This window comes from Drosophila hydei, unplaced genomic scaffold (genome assembly GCF_003285905.1).
Source record: "Drosophila hydei strain 15085-1641.00,03,60 unplaced genomic scaffold, DhydRS2 tig00000325-arrow-arrow-pilon, whole genome shotgun sequence".
Classification (NCBI taxonomy): domain Eukaryota; kingdom Metazoa; phylum Arthropoda; class Insecta; order Diptera; family Drosophilidae; genus Drosophila; species Drosophila hydei.
In genome coordinates this window covers 11,388-31,380 of record NW_022045709.1, presented here as the reverse complement: position 1 = coordinate 31,380, position 19,993 = coordinate 11,388, and the positions used below count along the sequence as shown (strand labels likewise).

At 43.9% G+C, this 19,993-nt stretch overlaps 3 protein-coding genes and 2 pseudogenes across 3 annotated transcripts; 2 read left to right on the top strand and 3 right to left on the bottom strand.

Annotated features, from left to right (window-relative positions):
• Positions 1 to 762: 762 nt before the first annotated feature.
• On the bottom strand, positions 763 to 2,192 carry LOC115483074 (neprilysin-like; the record flags this gene model as incomplete). Its single annotated transcript, XM_030223930.1, has 5 exons — positions 2,043 to 2,192; positions 1,695 to 1,984; positions 1,303 to 1,590; positions 1,046 to 1,241; positions 763 to 986 (listed from the first exon to the last, which is right to left on the bottom strand). Coding segments are annotated over exons 1-5 (1,148 nt in total), but the record flags the coding sequence as incomplete, so codon positions are not given.
• Positions 2,193 to 3,215: 1,023 nt separating this feature from the next.
• On the bottom strand, positions 3,216 to 5,917 carry LOC115483073 (annotated as a pseudogene).
• A 108-nt stretch (positions 5,918 to 6,025) lies between these two features.
• On the top strand, positions 6,026 to 8,197 carry LOC115483069 (annotated as a pseudogene).
• On the bottom strand, positions 8,059 to 8,899 carry LOC115483070 (nascent polypeptide-associated complex subunit alpha-like). The gene has a single exon (XM_030223928.1). It carries the CDS (start codon positions 8,891 to 8,893, stop codon positions 8,237 to 8,239), a length of 657 nt encoding a protein of 218 aa, XP_030079788.1. The 5' UTR covers positions 8,894 to 8,899; the 3' UTR covers positions 8,059 to 8,236.
• Positions 8,900 to 10,930: 2,031 nt separating this feature from the next.
• Positions 10,931 to 19,215, top strand: LOC115483071 (homeobox protein unplugged-like). The gene is made up of 3 exons (XM_030223929.1): positions 10,931 to 12,165; positions 18,283 to 18,524; positions 18,714 to 19,215. The coding sequence occupies exons 1-3, from the start codon at positions 11,268 to 11,270 to the stop codon at positions 19,080 to 19,082; spliced, it is 1,509 nt and encodes a 502-aa protein (XP_030079789.1). The 5' UTR covers positions 10,931 to 11,267; the 3' UTR covers positions 19,083 to 19,215.
• Positions 19,216 to 19,993: the final 778 nt, after the last annotated feature.

Below are 19,993 nucleotides of genomic sequence, written 5' to 3'. Positions count from 1 at the left end.
AGACCGACATTTTTATACTCTATGCCCATAATTGAACGTGAGTGTATTGGCCTTGTGCAGCATGTGTTTGTTGTGTTCCAAGCACAACATAGTTCAGTCCGCCTGGGCCTAGCAATTACTGTCATCACTTAGTGCCAAAGGAACTCTACTCTTCATAGCTACTCCTGAAACAGGGTATCTTATTCAGCTTTACTACATCAGAGATAGCTTTTGCATTTGCATTTGCATTGTTGAATTGTCATCGAATGTGACGATGTCGTTGCCTATGCCTTAACACGACACCTGCAATTAACAATCAAACTGAATGGGCCGTTAAATACTTTTTGTCGATTACTTATTGCTGCGATAACAAATAAGCACCCTGTGCTGAAAGCGGCTCAAAAAACGCATTGTGATAGACGAACTTAAAATGATGAAAAACATGATTAACATATGGAAAAGACAATTGAACTGTTGTGAATAACAATTTATAATCCATTCGAAGGAAGCGTTGAGAATTGTAGAGAATTGCGAGCTTCAAATACTTGGAAATTGCAAAAAAATAACGATATAGTCTATATATCGAAATTCAATCTATTAAAGACACTAAATTTCGAATAACATATTACATTTGTATTTATACATTTATACAATGTTCCAAGTGCAATTGCCCTCTTAACGGCTGGCTGGGCGCCACATTTCACAGCCGATGGAGTCTGAGTGTTGCCGCGGACAACTGAAATCAATGGAAAACTGATGCAAATTGTGTTCGGCCTCATTAACCGCACATCGTCCATGTCATGGCCTATGGCTGTTGGTAGACGGCCACAAAAGAACTGCGCGAAATTCAAATGGAAGAGCTGTGGCGGCGACATCTCCTGCTCAAACTCATATGGGCGATACTCAAACCGATTTGAATCATGTCCCAACCCAAAGAACGTGTCATAAGCCAGTTGGAGTCCGTTGAAATCTGCCAATCGCTCCTTCAGCGATGCTGTTGGCGAGTGCTGGACACATTTTAGGGCAGCTTGAAATTTGACATTTGACGTATCTGTAATCCGAGTACCAACTCGTTGCCCGCGGCATCGAAGAGTATGCCCTCCTGCTCGAAGGCGTGACTAAGCTCGTGACCGAGTATAAAGCCCATCAGACTATGTCGAAAAACGGAATGCTGTCGATAATCGTAAAAGGGCCACTGCATGAAGACCAATGGAACGGTCAACATATTTCGCTCATGCTCAAAATAAGGCGCATTGCGGGCTCTAACCAAGTCATCATTCACATAGTAGTTTCAGTTGCACAGTCGCTCCTGGTTGCCTCAACGGCAAATGCTGCAGATGCGTACGTAAACGCAGGGCCTGCCAAAAGTTTTCCACAAAGTCGTCAGCCGTAAATGATGCACTGGCATAGTGATTATTATAGAAATCATTATCGGTGCTCGCTGTATCCGGTAGGTTGCCCAGTTTCAATTGCATGTTCGCCAGCTTGGCATGTAGATAGGTTAACTGCTCGGAACTTAGCTCCAATCGATTCAGCTCCAAGTATTTGGCAAACGTGCCGCGTAAGCTGGCAAACATCTGCTGCAGCTGCCGCATGTCCTCCGACCTTGTTCTATATACATAACGATCGTAGAGGTGGTTCATGCCCAAGGGAAGCAACGCACTCATATGATGTATGCAACTGTGCGCTGTGGAGCGTGGCTTGGCTTCCTTTACAAAGCTAGCCAGTCGCTCCTTAGATAGAATTCCAAAATGGTTTTATTACTTTCACGCAGCAGCTCGCCCAGCTTTCGGAAATATTCCACATCGCTAATCTGCACGAGTAGCTTATCATCTCTGGGCTCCATTTCCAGCAGTTCCTCAAAGTAGGTTTGCCACTCGATCTGCGGTATTTCCTGCTTCAGCTTGCTCAATGTCCACAGGTGCAGCAGCGACTCCTCGTTGTGATGTTTCTCCCGTAAATCACGCAGAGCCTTTTCCAACAGCTGGAGGCCAGTTCTTAGAGGCTTCAAAAAGGCAGTTGAAGTACAATTTATATTTCATTTACTTTTTGATTTCACTCACCAAGTGGTTGTTTCGAGCCACTGGCCTTTTGAGCTCCACTACATAGCGGAGCGAGTCGTTGTAAGCAACATCCGCCATCTCATCGAAGAAAACACCATTCAATCCATATCTGCGAAGTCTGGCCGTTGCCCGCGGTCCATTCGAAGGCATCGCCAGAGAGTAGTTTCCTGTGGCAATTGGATCTGCTTCTCCTGTGGATGACCTACACATGAACTGAAATAGTCCTGGAGTTGCTTAAATAGGCGTGGAGGATCCATATTGCTGTTGTCTGTCAGAACAGCAATCATTGCATCGGCATATCTCTTCTCCGCCAGCTGAAAGTTGTCCACGTAGTTGGCAGACCAATTACCACATGCAAACGCACAGAAATTTGTACAAGGCGAGACGCGCCGACTCCAGATTCGACCGGATGCTGTGCATCGTGGCTAAATTAATATCCGCTTTGCAGTGAGTCACAGCCCAAACAATGCACCACAATAAACCAAAAATTATTCTTAAACATTTCGCTTCTACTTCTCGCACTGAAATTAAGATTTAATGTTGAATCCATCCAACGCCTCAACCTTATCTGCCTCTGCGCTGCAGTTTAAATACGAAAGTATTATACATGATGATATTATATAGAATATATACATTAATATATATTGTGATAAAAAGCATATATGGTATGGAAGTTCTAATAAAAATACATTTATTGTTATGTTGATTACGAAACATTTATGATCCAAAATATTTAGTACCTATTATAAAAACAAATAATTGCATGGTTTATGCTGAGCTAGCCTAAATATTTGTTATAAATATACAATATATATATTTTTATTACATATTTTAAGTTTCGCAACAAACCCGCCATCAACTTTTTAAAAAACTTATTTATATTTCAGATTATTTTTTAAGCTTTTGCTTTCTGTCGACTGTCTTCTTGGATTTTTTCAACTGCCCCAACTGCTTTGACTTATTTTTCAGTTTGTTTTGCATTTTGATGGGCTTTCCTTCCAGCAATGGCAGTTCATCTATATCCACTCTCGGCGCCTGTGAAAGTTTCTTAGTTAATTTAGACGTTGGCTTAGCATTGTGTTCATTTTTTTGCGCCGTAGCTTTTTGCTCATTTTTCAGCACTTTCTGTTTCTTATTGCCATTCGATTGTGGTGTCCGTCTGCTTATTTTTGACTATTGGGGAAGTAGCAACGGTGTTTTCTTTTTTCTCGGCAGAGTCAGGCGCGTCTGCTCTTTCTTTGCCTTGTTGGTCACTTTGATGGGCTTCTCAATACCTGGCAACATATTTCGTCTTACTTTGTTCAAGCTTTTTCTTTTTAGGTCATGTTCTACGTCCGTAAGGTTGGGCTTGCCAGCACGTTTTCCGGTACGTTTTTCGGGATCCTTCAATGGTTCCGTTGCCTCCTCTTCCTTAGTTTCTGCCGTATTCGATTCAGGCTGATCTGATGCAAGTGCTTCATCTAACTGCTTCTCATCCGCTTCTTGTTGCTCCTTAGTGATGGGAATGGTATTTGAGAACTTTTTCAGTTTAGCCACATAAAAGCCATCCATATTGTTTGTATGCGGATAAAAGCGCATGCTCAAATTTAAGCTGGGATGGTAGCGATGCTGGCGGAAACTTGGTAAAGCCAGGTTCACCAAAATCAATACCTAAAGGCACAAGCTTAACATTTCGCTTCTTAAGAGCGTAGTCGATGACCCATTCATTCTCCTCGGGCAGTACTGAACAAGTGGAATATACAACATATCCACCGGTGGAAGATTTAGCATCCACGCAATCGATGGCGGTAAGCAAAAGCTTGCGCTGCAAATTATAGCATCGCTGTACATCGATCTCCGATTTAGTTGTCCTTACACTAGGATCCTTGGAGACAACGCCTGTGCCAGTGCATGGCGCATCGAGCAGCACACGATCAAAGCCCGTCATTATGTTTCTAACTTGGTCGCATCTTCACAGCTAACAACAAGCATTCACAATGCCCAAGCGATGAAAGTGGCAACAACGGCCCTTGATGCGATCCCGGTTTGCATCGTTGGCAATAACACGCCCTTGTTCTTCATAACGGCAGCTATGTGTGATCCCTTGCCACCAGGTGCAGAACACATATCTAGCACTCGCTCGTTCTCCTGCGGAGCCAGCGCAATCACTGGCAGCATCGACGAAGCACCCTGTATCATATATTGACCAGCTAAATACTCAGGCGTGGCGCCCAGTGGAACAGTTGAATTAAATATGACAAGGCCCACGTTTGTCCACTTGCCCAGCGGATCGAGATTGACGCCACGATTAATTAACGCGCCAGCAAGGTCTCGACGACGTGTCTTTAGAGAATTTGTGCGTATAGTTAACGGACGCGCCACCTAAGAAATAAATAAATAAAATAAAAATTAATTACTATCCACAAATTAGAAATAGTACTTTAAGAACCCACCTCAGACCGCCTCCAAGTACTCCATAAGATCGCTCAACTTAAATATATCCATGCGCTGCGACATAAGAAACTCATTATAGCTGTAGTACAAACATAGGTCCAAACGGAGCTGGTCAACATACTCGCTACGTGCACGACCTTCCTGCCGATATTTGCCAAAGTCCGAGAGTACCTGTATTATATCCTTAATACGCTGTTGGACATCCTGTAAAGATAGCTCCTTCTCAGCATCTTCGCCGGGCTCTGGTAAATGGAACACTTCCGACTGATCGACAGACATCTGCATTTCCTCCTGAGCCAATTTATCATCTTTGTCCCGACGCTTCTTAAGTTTTTGCTAGCACGCTCAATAGGCCAATGTGTCATCATCATCATCATCATCATCATCATCATCATCATCATCATCATCTCATCATCATCATCATCATCATCATCTTCATTGTCTGATTCTTCATCGGTTGCTTGATCTTCAGCATCGTCATCAAAAAGATCGTCCAATTTACCGACTTGAGCTTCGTCATCATCCTCATCAATTGATTCCTCCTCTTCTCCATCGGTTACATCATTTTCCTCATCGTCTTCCGCTTCTTCCGAACTAGATTCAAATTCATTCTCGGGCTCTTGTTCCTCTTCTAGTTCCTCATCTGATTCTTGCTTCTTCGCTTTCTGCTGCTTTTTCGACTTCAACTTTAGCCATTCATTATCGTCATTTTTGAAGCCATTTGACTTTTGTTTTTTGATTGGCACAAGTTGCGGCACTTCCTCGTCTGATGACTCTGGCGGTTGGTTCGCTTCGGGCTCGCTCTCGCTCTCGCTGTGATACTTTTTCTGTTTACGAGGCTGTTGTGCACGTTTATCCTTTAATTTCGCCTTCTGCACTACCTTTTTTGTTCCCGCTTGGCAACGCGCTGTTTTTTGACGGTGTGACAATCTCTTATCCTCATCGTCGAGCGGCGCTGAAAACAAATATTTTAATATATTTGTTCAGTGGCAGTAGCATTATTATAAATACCAAATGATTTCTTCGGAAACTTTGGTGCTCCCTGTTTGCGCGCCTTTCGACCTGGCCCTTTCTTTTGTTTTTCACTATATTCAGCTTTGCGTCCCATATTTCAGTCCCTCCACGCTTCGCTAGTGAAAAATGTTTTTGAAAAAATGTGTGCCTCCACGTGCAGTATCTCACATGGAGTTTCGCAACACTGACTTGCGCCGATATTAGACAAAATATGTAGAAAAATAACAACTATCGTGTCATGAAATGCAAAGGAGTTATGCTTGCTTAGTACTTTAAAGAATACAATTAAAATAAAATAAAAATTACGTTTAACTTTAAATATAATCTCCATAAATAAAGTAAATTACCGCCAAGGCCAAAATAACATTCGACAAAGCCAATTTACAAACAGATACCGTCTCGTATTATTAGCGCTCAGCTGCATGCGAACGTTTTGCAACACTGGCTATAATTAGTTGGACCATTCATTGAATTTAAAACGTAAACATGAAAAATGTGAAAATTTAAGTCTGGCAATTGGTGTAACATAGGTAAATAGAAATGGACATTGCCAGCATTGAGCTTAGCGTGGAAGCGCTCATTGGCTCGCTCGTGGCGCTGAGCATGCTCTTCATTTTCTGTCGCAGCATTTTAATGGAAGATGTCATTTGCATATCGGGGAAAACACGTCATAGTTGGAAATCAATAAAAATCATTGAACAAGTATGTGTCAAGAAAACTTCATATGTACCTAGTACTATTTTCTATCTATCACTTTTCGTAGGCCTGCTTTTGTAATGTGTGTGAGATTTTGTTGACAACCGTCTGCGGGTCTCTTCTGCGACTGTTGCGGCCTTTGCACGCACTCGGAGCCGACATGTCAAAGGCAGGCGGACGCTCGTTATCACTGCAAGGACAAATGGCTACGAAATACAGACGCAGTACGTCATTTGTGGGTGCGCGGCAATTTGCCTATGAATTACAGTTGCACGGAGTGCGGCCAGGAAGCTGAACACGATCATCATAGCAGCAGCTTGGGACCAGGTCTCTATGGCTGGCGATGTGCCTGGTGCCAACGATGTTACCACGACATCTGCTATAAGAAAGTTGACGCCAAAGGTGAATGTGACTTTGGAGAGTTTCGGGACATGATATATCCGCCTTACAGCATTGTAGCAGCCAGGACACGAGAATCGGTGCGTTTGCATATCGCAGGCATTAACCACCCGACATTGAAAACTGGGAACCACTAATTGTTATAGCTAATACGAAATCTGGCAGTAACACAGCCGCAAATGTCTTGTCGCTATTGCGTGGCTATCTGCACCCAATGCAGGTGATGGAACTGGGCTCAAGAGGACCGCTTGATGCCCTCCAATGGTAGCAAAAACCAGTCCACGTCCATGTCGCATTTTAGTTGCAGGTGGTGATGGAACAATTGGCTGGGTGCTTAACACCATCTACATGCTGAACATAAACCTCAACCATCAGTGGCTATCATGCCACTGGGCACCGGCAACGATTTGTCCCGTGTGTTGGGCTGGGGCGCTGAGCCGCCTTCAGTGCTCGATCCACTGGAGATATTGCGAAGCATTAGACGTGCCAAATCCGTTAATCTTGATAGATATGATCTGCAAATTGAGAAACTGCACTATCGTCTTCCCATCCAGATGCAGCCCTTGAAGACCATACACGTCTATAACTATTTTAGCGTGGGCGTCGACGCATACATCACCTACAATTTCCATAAGACACGCGAATCTCGATTCTATCTGCTCAGCAGCCGCATTTTTAACAAAGTGAGACAGCTATCAATTACTAGTTTAACCTCTTAAATTAATTTCTTGTTTATGCCCATGCAGCTGCTATACTTCACCTTTGGTACACATCAGGTCATGCAGCCGGACTGCGAACGCATTGATAAGAAACTTGAACTTCATCTAGATAACAAACTAGTCGAACTGCCGGAGCTACAATCGTTGGTGTTTCTTAATATTGATTCCTGGGGCGCTGGCTGCAAACTGTGCGAGCTGAGCAACTCGAATGGCGAAACGCGCATTGTTAACTCCATCTCTGATGGCATGATGGAAGTGTTTGGCATAGTCTCATCCTTTCACATTGCTCAGCTGCAATGCAATATAAGCAAACCCGTGCGCATTGGCCAAGCCAAGCAGATAAGGGTATGCAACCGATCATCATTCTTTGTTTATAGCCTTAAATGATAATTGATTGCAGCTACGGGTGAATGGGACGGTACCCATGCAGGCTGATGGCGAGCCTTGGATGCAGGCGCCAGCAGAAATACGTCTGCAAGCACGCAGCCAAGCTCGTGTACTGAAGGCAGAGCCTGCAGCCAACCAATTGCAGTAATCTCAAACGTTATCACTAAATGTGCCACGGATGGATTGATTGATGTTAAAATTGTACTTAACTCCCCTCTTCGAAAATCTAGGGTGTTTTGACCCATTGAAGCTAACCAAAGCAACTTATTTTAGATCCTAGTTAGCCAAACTTAAAATTTTTTAATTTATGGATATAGTCAATTTAGATATTAGTTGGAATTAATACAAATACAAAAAGTTTCAAGGTGTTTGACTTTTAAAAGCATGTCACTTTATTCTTCTCCTGTTATTGTATGTTAAATGTTCGACTGGTGCTTAACATGCGGAGACGCATAACATTTGGGATTGGGGATTTGTTTATTTATTTGTAGTTTATCGAAAGGCGGGTAATAAACGAAAGCAACGATGTTCCTGCGTTCCAGCGCCTTAGAGCATAGTTAGCTCCATAATGGCATTTACGATGTCGTTTCTGTTGTTCTTCAGCGCCTTAATGGCCTTTCCACGCGTCGTATTCGCCTGCGTTATAACCAACTCAATGTCCTTTTCATCGACGTCCGTTCCGTCAACCTCTTCCTCATCTTCTTCGGCAATTGGTGCCACAGAAGTGGTGGCACCGACGCTATCAGTAGCAAGAGGACCTTCTGGTGCCTTGAACTTCTCGGCGGCAGCCACTTGAGCCTGCTGCGACAAGTCTTCGATCTTAGCCTCACCGAATACAATGTAAGTGTCACTGTGGGGGTTCTTGTACACATCTGGATTATTGATGACGAACAAGATGTTCTTCGACTTGCGTATAGTCACGCGGTTAACACCTTGAATCTGCTTCAGCCCAAGCTTCAGCATGATTTTCCGTGCCTTCTTCTCGCCGCGCGACTGCTTTGCCTTGGAAACCATATCAATGGGCAACCCTGTGGCACCGCCGCCCAGCTGTGTGGTGCCGGTTTCAGCCTCCTCCAATTCGGGAATCATATCCGAATCGCTCTCGCTGCCATCATCCTCGACGCGTACATCCCCATCCTCCGGTTGCTTCGCCTCAGCGGAGGTCGAAGGTGCTTCGTTTTTGATTTCAGTTAGCTCTGGCATGTTTACCTATTAAGTGCAACATAAAAACAAAATACATTAGTTTTAATGCGCAACGTTTTATAACAAGCCGGTGATGGGGTGATTTTTCCCATCGATTTTTCGAGAACAATTTTCTTAAAACTATTGGTATATTTAATAAAATATATACAAAATATTATAGTTCAATTTGTTCTCTTTTTTGTACAGTTTTCAACTCATACTTTTAAGACGTGATGTCAGCTGAAATTAATAATTACTTACCTCTTAAAGCGGCTGCAGCACGGAATCGCTAAACGTTTTTCGTGAAAAGAAATATTGCCATCTGGTCAAAAATTCGTGTAGTGGCAACGTTTAAATCGATAGTAGCCAGGCATACCGATAACTGTGCAATCGACATCGTATGTAAAGTGTAGATTGCTGCGTGCTCTGACACTTGGCGCAATATTTGAAATAATTGCTCAGCAATATGTCAATAGATCAAAGACCGTTCTCAACAATAGACTACTAAGTACTATATAAGCCATGCCTACGCATAACAAGCGAACTAATAACTGTAATTACTATCCAATTCCAATTAAACTGTATAAACAGCATTGATATTCCAGACATAATTACAGTTTTACAAGTAAAGCCTGTGCAAAGGGTTAAAATAACACAATTACGAAGGACAGTTGCTGTGCCCATATAGGAGCCAGCCTACAAATTGTAAAAAAGGCGTGTCAATTGCTGGGTAAACATTGGACAGCTCCTCGTTATGTGCCGATGTTGCGGTTAACTGCGAACACATGTTCGACTTTGCATTTCGTATACGAGCCGAAAACCCTAATGGTTATTAAATTTGTATTAGTTGTGGAATATAATTTAGGGTTGGTAGCCTCACACAAGCGCACATTCACCAAAGCTCCATAAGAATTTGTAGTATAACCCATTTCATCAGTGCTGTGAACAGCAGACATTTACATTGCAAACTAATCAGTTTAAAAACGGCTAAATGGACAGCACTGACCGTCTTATTGATATTGATGCACTCACAGTTGATGCAGTTGTAATTGTTTGTGTTTTATTTTGTGCGCATTTTTGAGCGCTGCAAACGAGTCACAAATATGCAAAATATTCAAAACAATTTGTCAGTAAATAATTTCGATATGCATCTGTATCTGTGTGTGTATTTGAGGGCCCCCACCACATACATACACACATATATAGACGACATCCCGGGTGTCAACAGCGCCCTGATTTATTTGAGCGCATGAAACGCTTCGTTGCATTTCGTTAATTTCTCCGTTTTTCCGCAAAGGGAACAAACAGCGAACAGCAAACAGCAACATAACATCTACACACACAAACACTTACTCATATGTAGCAAATACAAAATATCTTTATGCAGGCTCTATGCCAAATAAAGTTGAATCAGCGCCAAATGAAAATCAGACCTTTTTATCATAATAACAATAATCGCCGACAAGGCGCATAATTATATTTTAATTTATTCCCAATGTAAATAAAATATTGCAATTTAAAGCGCTCATCAAATATTTCAAACACTTAAACGTGACCAAATGCTGTTTACAAACATTTGCTTTTTTTTTTGTTGGCAAAAATGTAGTCAATTATGGCCAATTTAAGCCGCAAATGCAAATTGACAAACGTATTACTTGTGGCTCGCATAATAAATTAACAATTCGATGGCGGAACTTATATTTTTATGAGCAATAAAATTAGATGAAAAGAGAGATCTGGGACGTTAATCATTAAGTTCTTAATTCCTCTTAAGTGTTATCTTAAAGTGTAAAAACATATTAAGTTAATTTATATTCATATTCAATTGATTTTGCTTGGTACAGGCAAGTGCCACCCTTACCTGCGCTCACGCAGTCAACCCGAAAAGCCAGCTAATATGCCACTTGAGAGTTAACTCTATTTCCCACATCCTGGCATAAACTAAGCTAAGCAACTGCTAACAATGTGGATATCGATATTGTCCTTATTCATGGTTAGTCTGATTACCACATGAATCAAGCAGCAATTAAGCACTCCTGTATTCCTTTAAGTGCCTGTATTTGTGGAGCTTCAAGAACAACCCCAAACACAAATAGAAAACATACCGGTTTGACAGCAATTAACGCACAGCCAATCAGAGACGTCTACCGCTCTAACACAGCGCGCCATATTGGTCATTAACAAGGCGGAGCTAGTTCGTGTTCGCTCTCTCTCACTCGCTCACTCCCGCGCTGAGTATGTCTGCGGTGGTTGTTTTCGACTGGGCGAGTGAGCTGTGTGCTGTGCATGCGGCATCGTTGGGTTTCATTTGCGCGCAGATCTTTGAACGGTTCACTACGTCACGTATCGCGCGCTCCGACATATTCGAAGAGAGTAAACAAATTTTAAGTTGACAATGCAAAACGACCATACGGCGCTGCTGCCGCCACCGCCGCCGGTAGAAAGCAGCAGCAAGCTGATCAGCAAACCGTTACCGAAACCCTTTTCCATAGAGAGTCTAATTGCGAATCAAAGAACTGCCGTTATTCCTGCATCCAATAGTGATCACGAACAGGAAAGAGAACGAGAACAAGAACGGGAACGGGAACGGGAACGGGATCGAGAACGGGAAAGTAATAGTCAAGAGCTTAATGCACGTGCTATGCTGGGTCTGACACAGTTTCCACTTTACAACCCCTGGCTGCATGGCTACTTTGCCCAGAACCACGAACGGCTCTCACATCTAATTGCCGGCGGCGGTGGTGGTGGCGGCGGTGGCAGCGGTTACCTGGCTGCACCGTTTGCCGGCAAGGAGCCACACTCACCGTCACAGTCACTGCCACAGTCACAGTCACATGCCTTGGACAGCCTCAGCCTCAGTCCGACAAAGCCCAATGAGCTGCCTCTGCCTCATCCGCTGGACACTCGATTCCTGCCCTTCAATGCTGCTGCAGCCGCTGCCGCCGCAGCTGCTGCTGCTGCTGCTCCCTCTGATCTAAGCTATCGTCGTCTCGCAGAACTCATGAACCAGGATTATGTGCATAGTCTGAGCGTACATGCCAGACTCCAACACATGGCCGAGAGCCAACATCATCATCATCATCATCAGCCCATGGCTTTAGCGCCAAGCCAACAGCACGAGCCATCACCACCTCAGCAATCATCGCCCTCGAAATCAGCAAGTCCTGCAGAACCTGCTGTCGATGTCGGCATGGACGAGGACTATGAGTGCAGCGGCGATTCCTGCAGCGACATCAGCCTCACTATGTCGCCCCAAAACTACGCCACGGAGCTCGACAAGAGTCGCAATGGAGGTAGGTGACAAAGCTTAAGCGAATCTAAGATGTTGGCAGTATTAGCTTAGAAATCAGTTAATGTACTTTAACAATGATGAAACTGGTAACTGTTTTAGCCAAGTATAACTTATGATTGTATATTTTATAAGGACAGCAATCTGAACTGAAACTTGATTCAAATTTAAATCTTTTGGATCATTCGATGAAACAAAGATTAATAATACGTTTTTTTTTTTTTTTTTTCGTTTTTATTTCTTTATTTTGTTGCAGCTTATTGTCTTAGACTCTATAGCGCATTTAGCTCTAAACCTTAACTAATGGGAGGGCAGATATGCCAATTATTCTGCACTTGTAGCTACTATCTTAATTAGTTCTAATATTGTCTAGAGGATGCAATCTCTTCAGTCTTCGCCTATTGTTGTTTATAGCCAGGTTGCTTGCGAGATGGTTAGGATGCGCTGCAAGTCTGTCCGCGTATCTTGAACTGTGTCGCCCAATGAGTTCAGCAACTGTGGGAATTGCTAAATCCCTATGTAAGACTGAGTTTCTTACAAACCAGCTGGCTCCAGTCCATCTGCGTAGTGCTTTATTCTGCAGGGTCTGAATTTTGTTCCTTGTAGTCTTCGCCGAGGAGCCCCATAGAGAGATACCATATACGAAGGTTGGGACAACTATTGCCTTGTAGATGGCGGCCTTGCTGCTGTAAGACAACTTGCTTGAAGCTCTCAGCATCCAGTCGAGGGTTTTTAGCTTGCTTTTGCATTTTGAGGTTACTTGACTTATGTGCGCTTTAAAAGTCAGCCTTCTGTCAAGAGTGATACCAAGGTACTTTACTTTTGAGGCTTTGGGAATAGTGGGCCCCAATGCAACGCTTGGGCAATCTCCTCTTCTAGTGGCGAAGGTAGTATGTACAGACTTTTGTGCATTAATGGTGATACACCACCGTTTTGCCCAGCGTCCGAAAGAGTCCAGATATTTTTGTAGTGAGTCTGAAGCTTCTTGCGCAGATACGTGACGTGATAAGATGGCGGTGTCATCTGCATAGGTCGCTATGAGTACTGCATCTGTACTTCCTATATTTGGCTCGGGAGTTGGCATATCTCCTGTGAATAAAGTATAAAGTGTTGGGGCTAGAACACTACCCTGTGGTACTCCAGCCATAATTGGTCTAGTCAAGGATACTGTTTGCCCCCTTGACACTTGGAAGGTTCTTCCAATAAGGTATGAGGATAGCAACGCGAAAAATGGGGCTGGAAGGGTGGTCCTCACTTTCTGCAGCAGTCCCAGGTGCCAAACTCGATCAAACGCCTGTTTGATGTCTAAAAAGACGGCAGAGCAGTACATCTTTTCTTCAAAGGCTCCAAGGATATGGTGCACAACTCTGTGAACCTGTTCCGGTGTTCCATGCTGTCTCCTGAAGCCAAACTGATGGTTTGGAATGGCCTCCTGGCGTCCCAGATGTGTCAGTACTCGTTCCAGAAATATTCTTTCGAATATTTTGGAGAGTACTGGCAACAGGCTAATTGGTCTGTACGACTCAATTTCTCCACGGGTTTGCCAGGCTTAGGAATCATCACAATCACGGCGCGCTTCCAGCAGGCTGGAAAGTGCCGGATGCGGAGCATGGCGTTGTACACCATAGTTATGTAGTCTATGGTGGAGTCAGGCAGTGCTCTAAGGACTCTGCCGTTTATTAGATCATATCCAGGGGATTTTTTTGCCTTCACTCTTCTGATGTGTTCAAGAACCTCTTCTTTTGTACATCCAGTTATCTGGTCTTCAGCTGGGAGGGGCGAGAGAACGATGTCTTCTGTTGCTTCGATTTCTGAGGCCTCTGCGGTAATCACCGGCGTGAATTGATCTTGAAGGTGGTTTGCAAAAGCCTCAGCTTGAGCTTCGTCTCCAATGTGCCAGGAACCAGAAATGCTCCGAATGGGATGACGTCGTATTGGCTGCCGTTTGAGCTTTCTTGTAAATTTCCATAATTGAAACTCTGCGTCAGTGGGCGATTCAGCTCGTACCAGCGCATCGCTGATACACCTCTTTTGAAGCAGGGCGAGAGCAGCTTTAAGATGCCTCGTGGCTTCGTTGTACATGGATTTGGCATCAGGCGTGCGTAATCTTAACCAGCGTCTCCTGGCCCATCTTTTGTGTATTAGTAGGTGTTGGGCCTCCAAGGTGAGGGGGATGTTGTACGGAGACTGTTGTCTTGTTTGGCAAGATGGTGGGGCGGCTTGGTGCGCAGCTTTGACTATTTCTTCCTGCAGTTTGTTTGCTGCGTAGTCCACGTCTTCAGGAGTGTTAAGTTCCATTTCTATGTGCAAAGAGTAATGGAGCTCGCGCCTAAAGACTCCTAAATCTGATCCTGCTGGCAGTAGTTGTTTCCTAATGGGCAAGGGCTGTGGCTGCGCGTGGATTGTGACTATTAGTGGCAGGTGGTCAGAGGATAGGTCCAAGGATTCTTCAATGGTCAATTGCCGGTCACAGATGCCTTTGTAGACAGCGAAGTCGATTGCCGAGGGCCTGTGTCCATTAATTGGGTAACGGGTGGGGGCTCCAGTCGCCAATATGCTGAATTGTAAGTTTTGAATCGCCTCAAATATGACTTCTCCGCGACGATTCGCACTATTGCTTCCCCAAAATGGGTGCCATCCATTCCAGTCGCCGCCGATGAGGGTCTTATTCAACCTTTGGCCTAGAACCTGTTCCATGTGATGATCACACAGACCAGTGTTTGGCGGAAGATAAATTGACGCAACTTCGATCGCTCCAATAGACGTAGGCAGGGTGATGGCTGAGACCTGCATTGTTGCGTTGCAAATTGGCAGTAAAGGTGTATGCGGTATTGTTGCTCGTATGAGGATTGAGGATCCACCAAAGCAGTTTGCTCCTTCACCATGAGCCTGATAGTGTTCGTATCCGAAAATTTGTGTAGTGGGGCACTCATGAGTTTCTGTTATTAACATTATATCTATGTTTTCTTGTGAGAGAAACGCAGCCAGTTCCTGAGTCTTGTTTCTCAGGCCATTGGCGTTCCAGATACCCACACGTAAAGCCATTATTTGTAGGCAAGCTTGGTTATGATGGCCATTAAACTGTTTAGCATGGTTGCTTGTTGGGATTGTACTTCTCGCATCGCTTTGAGCTCGGCATTAATTGCGTCAAACTGACGTTGTTGTTGCTGAAGCATTTCAGTGAACAAAGTGTCACTTGTGGTATTCTTATTTGACGGTCCACCTCTAGCGGCCTGTGCGTAAGAAACACCACTAATAGGCGTTGCAAAGCTCGTGGCTTGGGTAATGCTCCGGGGCCTTGTAATTTCGGAAGCAGTACTCGGACCCGTAGACGGTGTTTGTGTGGGACTCCTTTTTTGTGCTGGGGATTGCAATTTGCGCAACCGCTTGTATACTTGGCAGCCCTTATAGTTGGCTGGGTGCTGTAACTCACAGTGCACACAAGTTGGTGCCTGGTCCTTTTCGCGGGTGCAGTCTTTGGATGCGTGTTTCCCGGCGCAACGCACACATCTGGGAGCTTTGTGGCAGTAGCGTTGTGTGTGTCCAAATTCTTGACAGCGATGGCATTGTGTCAGGTCGTTGTATCTTCTTGGCAGTTCCACTGTGCAGCGTTGCCTGCAGACAACTCGAATGTCCAAAATTTCTTTGTTGTTGGGGGCCTGAGCCACGTCAACAAAAAATATATTTAGCGGTGTTTTGTCCATACGGCTCAGTGGGTTGTGCACATTTGTAATTGTGTGGCCTTTGGTTTCCAATTCCTTTTTAATTAGTGTTGTATCAGTGCTGGAGTGAAGCCCTTTGAACACGACTCTATATGGTTTGTCCTCCTTAAGCTGGTAGCAGTGGAACTCCAATTCCAGCTTAGTAAAGTGGTCTATAACTCTGCGATAGTCCTCACTGCATTGGGTTAATACACCTATGTTATTCTTCTTTGGCTTAATTACGTATGATTTAGCATCAATTACTTTATCTATTATCTGTTGAAGTAGGGCCACAGACTTGATGTTTGGACACCATATGGGGGGCGGACGAGGTTTCGGAGTAGTTTGCTGGTCGGTCAATACTGGGGCTTCTGGAGCTACAGGTGATTCGCTGTAGTCTTCATCTTCTTCTACGAGCAGTGAAAATCGATTTTCTGATATTAATGCTGCATTGCTGGTGCTTGGTTCGTCGAAGATGAGCCTTTTCTTGATGGTTTTTGGTGAATTTGGCTGTTTACGTTTCGTGTTTTTGTTGTTAGTGATGCCTTGCACGGAGGCGATATCTATTTTTGAGTTTATTGGCATGATGGAGGCTTGCCTATTTGCCATCACAACGTTAAGCTGGGCTTGCATTTCTGCATTTACCTTTACAGCTGTAGCGAGGTTATTGACATTAGATGTCATCGCGGATTGTGCTTTTGAGTGCAGGCGCACTCGCGCCAAGCGACGAAATTTCGTAAATTGCAATTAAAGCAATTGAGTTACGCGGAAGCAAGCGATAAGAAAACGCTGCGTGTGCGGTTTTTGTTGCTGTTGCGTTGAAGAATGCACCGCAAAGTTCTATTTTTAGAACTCTGCAGCAGTAGAGCTTAAGCGAAGGCTGTTCGAATTCACGTCTTTACAGGTCGAACGACTGATCGCGTTTTATTCTTCATATTGGCATCAATTCTAAAGAAGAGAATAAGTTATGTATGTGTGGTTCGTTGAGCTCGTCGTTTTATCCTGCACAGGTTGATCTGTACCTGTAAGAGGTTACAAAAAGTTTCTGCTGGTAGAACCTTGAAGATGTTGAAGTTAGTTACAAGGTGTAAATGGAGCATTCCAAATAGTAATAATTGAAAAAGATTAAGTTTATTCATTGAAATATTCACGTTGGGCTCTGCTAAGTAATCCTCTTCAGTTACAAAACAATTCTAGAAGAACTTCTAGACTCTATTTTCGGTATGGTCTTAAGCTTTTCAAACTTGATCTGTTCCCCAACTGCTCACTGATTGGGTGATTATACGGAGTTATAACTAGTTATAACTGATTTTACGGAGATCTAACTAGTTATAACTATTATGATAATAATTGAAAAAGTTCTTAAGGAACCGTTCTGAAACAGCAAAAAGCTAACTTCTGTGGCTGTCTCTCACCGTTCTTGAAGTCCAAGTTATTCTTCTTCTTGTAGTGGGTTTAAAGTGGTTTTGTCATGGTAATTAAAATGAGGCAGTCAAGTCATAGACAAAATTAGCATAAAACACATTTACGACCCAATGTTTGATGTCAATCAAAAGCTGCAAAGTTCTCCGAGGAGAACTGAGACTGACAGCCAGAGCGAAAGAGCGAAAGAGAGCGACAAAGAAAGTGAGTAAGAGTGAGAGGGAATATAACAATAACATCATAAATGGAGCTGACATTTTGACAAACGTAACGATTTAGTCATTGAAATGGAATGGAAGAGAAAAGTTTTAGCTAACCGCATTTCCATGACTTCTTCTGACTGAGGGTCTCCTCTGCAGAAGTTAGGCGAATCGAATTGGCACACACAGAGAGGTATAATGTATTCATAACTGAATTTCATATGATGTTGGGGGTGCGCATACAGCACTCGATGATGGTCCACCACCGCCGTGCACAGTGCAAATAAATCAGTGACAGGGCAGGCGATGGGCACATTTGAAGCGTGTAAGTGTTAAAAAAGCGTTTAAGCGTTAACAAAAATAATCAGGCATCTCTGAGGGGATGAACTTGCTAAGCTGCGGTCACTCTCTCTCTCTCACTCACTTGCTCTCATGCCCACCAACTTGCTCTCTCACTCTCTCTCTCTCTCTGTCTTCTTCCTACTCACACTTGAGTTCGGCTTGCAAATTGCTGTTGTTGTTGTGGTTGGAATGGGCGGGAAGGGAACGAATGGTTTGGAATGGGCTCACACATGTCTCCAGTTATAACTAAATATGTTTGCCACAAATGTTATGACACAGCCCATTGACGACAGAAGTCGAAGTCAGCATCAGGGTCTAAAGTTTGTTAAGTAGTGTTAATGGGGGATGCGCATCTAATGCGAAAGCTTAAGTCGTTAGAGATATGAATTGTTAATAAGATTTCTGAAGTTCTGAAGCTCTGCGTTGATTTCTCTATTCATTATATTCATTTCGTAGCATACACCAACTCGGACAGTGAGGATTGCAGCGATGACGAGGGCAGTCAGTCGCGCCATGAAGCCGGCGGCAAGGAGTCGCAGAGCGGTGGCAGCAACAGCTCCTCCAAGTCTCGTCGGCGACGCACAGCCTTCACGTCGGAGCAGCTGCTCGAGCTGGAACGCGAATTCCATGCCAAAAAGTATCTCAGCCTAACGGAGCGCAGTCAAATAGCCACAAGTCTGAAACTAAGCGAAGTCCAGGTGTGTTAACAGGGCCAATATAAACAGTTATTGAGACAATATGATACTGAAAGCATAATCTCTGAAGATGCTGAACTTTATAGAATTTGAGAGTAAATCCTTTCAGAATCATGTCTATTCTCTCTTTTAGCCTTCGTTTTGTTAACTTTTCCTGTGCCTCTTCTGGTTTTCTACCTTATTTTGGTTTAGGTAAAAATCTGGTTTCAAAATCGTCGCGCCAAATGGAAACGCGTTAAGGCCGGACTCACGTCGCACGGCTTGGGCCGAAATGGCGGTTCGAGTGGCACCAAAATTGTAGTGCCCATACCAGTGCATGTAAACCGCTTTGCGGTGCGCTCGCAGCACCAGCAGCTGGAGAAAATGTGCCTCAGCGGGCCCAAACCGGATCTGCGCAAGAAACTGCCAACGGAAACGATCAGCGGCTTCGAAAAGTTTAATGCCAACACCGTTGGCTCTGCCTCAACTGTGGGCGTAGGCGTGGGCGTGGCCATGGGTGTAGGTATGCCGTCGATTGGCCCCGCTGCAGCCTCGCTGGCCCTGGCGCGTAGTATTTACTGAAAGAGCCGAAGAGCTAGTATTTACTGAAAGAGCCGAAGAGCTGAATAACATCTTTGTTAACATTTTTGCTGTACATAAAATATGTCTCTCCCCCAAGAATTTGGCTCAAGTGTAGAGACAAACTTTTGTAAATAAACACACAATTTAATTCAAAACAAACTATAGATTTTATTACATAACATTTTTCGTCGAGCTCAACTACGTAATTGCTGACTCTTTTGTTCTCTTTCAATTCTCAACGAGCAACGGGAGCTGACAGTCCTAAAGCCTAGTGTGGGTGAGCGAGATGGCTATTATTCTTAATACGTACGTATGAGCAAGGCACAAGTCTTTGCTTCTATGAGATGAGAATTGTAGCCTTAAACCTAACGCGATCGAGCTCTCTCTCTCTATCTCCCTCTCTTAATAAGTCCCGCACAAAAGTGCAGTGCACATAAACATGTATGCACTTGAAGCAATGCTTCCGTTTTAAGAGAGCAGTATTGCAGACATAAGCCCAGTGCGATCAAGCGAGATGGCAGCTTTCTCTCTTTCTTAGCAAGTCTCGCACTTCGATTTCAAATTCTTCCCTTTATGATAGCAGAAAAGCAAAAGCGTCTGCCATTACATATATATAAAATTTCATCTTCTCTTGGATATTTTTGGGTAGGATATCTAAGCTTTGTCGTGCTTGAGTAATATATTTTCGAGTCGATACACACATACATAAACATACACATAGCATTCATATGTTTGCATGAGTTGAACAGAGTGTGCTAAACACAGCAGTTGAACTGCTCAAGAGCCTAAATGCTGCTAATAATTCACTGCTAACCAGCGCAATAAATTCCTGGCTATCGGTGCACGCCTCCAAGCTGACAAAATCAGTTCCCAGTTGCCCATTTATTCTGGGCCACTTAAGGGCCAAAACA

Excerpts from the sequence above, each read along its gene's own strand:
- LOC115483070 (XM_030223928.1), bottom strand. The coding sequence starts at position 8,893 with ATGCCAGAGCTAACTGAAATCAAAAACGAAGCACCTTCGACCTCCGCT.
- LOC115483071 (XM_030223929.1), top strand. The coding sequence starts at position 11,268 with ATGCAAAACGACCATACGGCGCTGCTGCCGCCACCGCCGCCGGTAGAA. Across the intron at positions 12,166-18,282 it reads CGACAAGAGTCGCAATGGAG|CATACACCAACTCGGACAGT; the intron begins GTAGGTGACAAA and ends TTCATTTCGTAG. Across the intron at positions 18,525-18,713 it reads TGAAACTAAGCGAAGTCCAG|GTAAAAATCTGGTTTCAAAA; the intron begins GTGTGTTAACAG and ends ATTTTGGTTTAG.